The sequence below is a fragment of the Topomyia yanbarensis genome, chromosome 2 (assembly GCF_030247195.1).
Source record: "Topomyia yanbarensis strain Yona2022 chromosome 2, ASM3024719v1, whole genome shotgun sequence".
NCBI classification, from domain to species: Eukaryota; Metazoa; Arthropoda; class Insecta; order Diptera; family Culicidae; genus Topomyia; species Topomyia yanbarensis.
Genome location: NC_080671.1, coordinates 250,778,427 through 250,782,464, shown reverse-complemented (window position 1 = coordinate 250,782,464; position 4,038 = coordinate 250,778,427). Strand labels below are relative to the sequence as shown.

At 45.3% G+C, this 4,038-nt stretch overlaps 1 protein-coding gene across 1 annotated transcript; it reads left to right on the top strand.

The window, feature by feature from the left end:
* Positions 1–1,079: 1,079 nt before the first annotated feature.
* LOC131680237 (uncharacterized) lies at positions 1,080–1,907 on the top strand. Its single transcript, XM_058960956.1, has one exon. The coding sequence runs from the start codon at positions 1,080–1,082 to the stop codon at positions 1,905–1,907; it is 828 nt and encodes a 275-aa protein (XP_058816939.1).
* The last annotated feature ends 2,131 nt before the right edge of the window (positions 1,908–4,038 follow it).

Sequence of the window (4,038 nt, the reverse complement as noted above, 5' to 3'; positions counted from 1 at the left end):
TCGTGTTTGGGGCCCTTTTTTCGGGCTTGGGGTCCTTTTTCGGGCTTTTGGTCTTTATCGGGTTTGAGATCCTATATAGGGCTTGGGGTCCTTTTTCAGGTGTGGGGTATCTTTTCAAGCTTGGGTCCTTTTTCGGGCTTGGGGTACTTTTTCGGGCTTGGAGCCCTTTTTCGGCTTTGGGATCTGTTCATGCATTTCGTAGATTAGGGACGGCAATCTGCTCGAATCGGACACATACGGTTTACCCTTTCTTTTACCGTTTCCTTATCAGGCTATCTCAGCATCTGATCGAACAGACCGATCGTGTTTCTACCTATCATATGATAAAACTTGATAGAAGCGAAGCAAACGAGTTAGCATCACATCGAATATCGTTGTCATATATTCGACGGAGCCAATAAATAGTCGTGTCGTTTCTAACTCCAAAATCAAGAGCACTGCTTCTTAATCCGAAGGACTTGACCGCGGCATCATAAATTGGTCCTTCGAACCGGATCAAGGACCGTAAAGAACAGTGTTCGCGATTTACGCGGTTCGGTGTGATTTTCGCGAGACAATTACTTGTGTTGGCCAATGCGCCAAATCTGAAATCTTCGAACGAACTCGTGGTGTGCAAAAGGTGCTAGATAATAAAAACTGGCAGTGAATAGATATGAGCAATTAAAGCCAGTTAGATAAAACCGATTGTGATATAAATAAATTGCAAAGGTAAAGTGTGATTGTCATAAGCGGGATATATCGGCGTCATCGAAACGAGTTTCTACTGTTTCTTTTGTCAGCGCCCGCTATTGTTAGCCCAACGTGGCGTGGTTGAACGCGTGGTCCGAGCGTTGTAGCGTCGCAGCGTGGTGTGGCTTGGTTTCTCATTGTTTAGCATAAAGACTGTAAGTACAATTGCATGCTTCTTCTAACCTGAATATACGGAGATATCAAAGATTAAATTCATCTGGCTTAATGGTGTTCCGCATTTCTGCGTGATAGAGTCGCTTGACGTAAGATATTTTTGGGTTGGTTGGCATATTGGCACACGTGTGCGAGAACGAATTAAACGGATTATTTTAGTGCTGTCTTTTGTCAGGATGGCGAAAAATCTCAAAAGGCTTTCTAAAAAGGAGCGTTACTGTAAAGATTCTTTGAACATTATCGAGCGCATGGTTGCAAATTATTCAGATGAAACAGACAGGGACAAATTGGACACTTGGATGGACAGGTTAGAATCGATATTTAGTCAGTATGAGGAAATTAGGCTTGAGATGGATTTATTAGACGATAGTGAGTTCGCGCTGAAACGCTCGGATAGTGTTAACGTGAATGATGTTACGATTGCCGGAGATCAAATTCAGACTTCTCGGGAGGAATTTGATGTAGCCTATATGAGATTAAAAGCTTTTCTCCAATCAGAAATGCGGAGACGCTCGTGTGCCTCCAACCAAGCAAATGTTAGACATGCTGAGCAGGCAGTCATATCCCAACCAGCTCAATTGCGAGTGAAACTGCCGGAGATTAGACTTCCTCTTTTCGGTGGGTCTGTTAAGGAATGGCCATCTTTTAGAGATTCATTCAAGTCATTGATCGATTCCGCTCCTCAACTCAGCAGCATAGATAAATTTTCATATTTAATTTCGGCGCTTTCCAAGGAAGCTAAACGTGTGGTTGAGGTTATCGATGTGACGTCAGAAAATTATTATGTGGCTTGGGAGATGCTTCAAAGACGGTACGAGAACAAATATTTGATCGTTAAGTCCTACGTCGATTCCCTGTTTGCGGTAGAGCCTATGAAAAAAGAGTGTCACGGATCACTGAACCATCTTATCGACGAATATGAGAGAAATATGATGATGCTAGAAAGGGTAGGAGAAGAAACGGAAAATTGGAGTACATTGCTAATTTTTATGTTGAGCTCATGACTCGTCATTGGGAATCTCACCGCAAATCAACAAATGTCCCAACCTACTACGAACTGACTGATTTTTTGCGTAGTCATAGTCTTGTTCTACAATCTGTCGCGGCGTCCAAAACTCGCACGGTTGATACTCCTCGATCATTTTCCTCTTTATCTGGGCCCGTGCTCTTCTCGACTCTGGATCGCAACTAAATTTCGTATCGGAGCAACTGATCTAGAAATTAGGACTCAAACGTGTACGAGAATTCGTTCCAATCAGCGGCGTTGGACTCTCGTCTACAGCATCCAAACATTCTACTATCGTTCGCCTTCAGTCCCATCGCGCTGATTTCGAAGCATGCTGGAAATTCCACGTACTTTCAAAAATTACAATGGAACTACCATCCCAAGCAGTTGACATGTCCCGACTGAACTGGCCACTTAACACCGTCTTAGCAGACCCAATTTTCCATCAACCCGGTCCTATCGATCTAATATTTGGAGTGGAACATTTCTACGATCTGTTGCGGGAGGGGCATATGACGCTGATTAATGATATTGCTGATTCTGATCGATCCTCTCCGTCCTATTATTTGCCTCACCATTGCGTCGTCCGACCAGATAGCATCACCACTAAACTCCGCGTGGTCTTCGATGCTTCGTGCTCCACAGACACAGGAGTGTCTTTAAACGATTTACTAATGGTCGGTCCACTCGTGCAGGATGACCTTCTTACCATTATCCTACGATTTCGGATGCCACAGTTTGCTATCATCTCTGACATCGAAAAGTTGTACAGGCAAATTCTCGTCTGTGACAATCATCAGCCACTCCAACGAATATTATGGAGAGACTTACCATCACAACAGATTCTGAGCTACCAGCTAACAACGGTTACGTACGGTACATCATCAGCTCCATACCTCGCAACAAAGAGTCTCCAGAGACTAGCTGAAGACAGTTCGGAAGAGTTTCCAGTAGCGGCAGAAGTCATCCGACGAGACTTTTACATGGACAATATGCTTAGTGGGGTCGACAGCGTGGAAGAAGGCCAAGAACTCTGCAGGCAGTTGATTCATATGATGAACTCCGCTGGATTTCAGCTCCGGAAATGGGCTTCAAACGAGCCCAAGGTTCTAGAAAGAATTCCACTCCCCCTAAGGGACGAACGCACTATTTTCGACCTCGACTCGTCGGTTGCGCCGATAAAGACACTGGGTTTGCAGTGGTATACATCGACAGATGCATTTCTTTTTGAAGCTCCGAAGCACAGTGAACAGATACCAATAACCAAACACGTAGTTCTGTCGGATATCGCTCGGCTTTTTGACCCTTTGGGGCTAGTTGGGCCAATCGTCGTCTTAGCAAAACTGTTCTTGCGAGAACTTTGGCGAGAAGGAAAAAATTGGGATGATGCGCTTTCCGATTCTCATCAACGTTATTGGTCAGAATTTCGCGATGATCTTCACGCTCTTTCGTTAATGAAAATACCTCGATAGGTCGTGTCTACAGCATCCGCCATTTGTTTGGAGCTACATGGGTTTTGCGACGCTTCGGAGAAGGCGTACGGCGCTTGCATTTACGTCCGCGCAGTCTCTTCCAGCGGAAGCATCTACGTTAACTTGCTGACCGCCAAATCTAAGGTGACATAGATTGGAAAAACGAAAAAAGATGGTACCGTCTGTTTGCCACGTCTGGATCTCTCTGCAGCCCTGTTGCTAAGCCATCTCTTCGAAAAGGTTCAATCTAGCCTAAACCTTAAAGTTAGCAGTTTCTTCTGGACTGATTCAACTATAGTCCTTGCCTGGCTCTCCGCCAGTCCATCACGCTGGAAAACTTTTGTGGCAAATCGGACCTCAGAAATCCAGCGAATCACAGCCGAGGGCATTTGGGCACATGTTCCAGATACAGAAAACCCAGCAGATGTCATTTCGAGAGGAGTGTCACCAACGCAGCTTCGTTCTGTGGTGGAGTGGGCCGCCACGGCTCTCGATGCCGTCCCGATTTTGGTCACCTTATACACGCCCCTCCGCAAGGGGAGGTGTGTATAAGGTGACCAGGCGAGGAACGTACGTATTGTGTCGTGGATCCAAAGATTCAGTTTTAACTCGAGGATTCAGAACCGTTACGGAAGGAAAACCGGGTTTCTTTCAGTA

Excerpts from the sequence above, each read along its gene's own strand:
- LOC131680237 (XM_058960956.1), top strand. The coding sequence starts at position 1,080 with ATGGCGAAAAATCTCAAAAGGCTTTCTAAAAAGGAGCGTTACTGTAAA.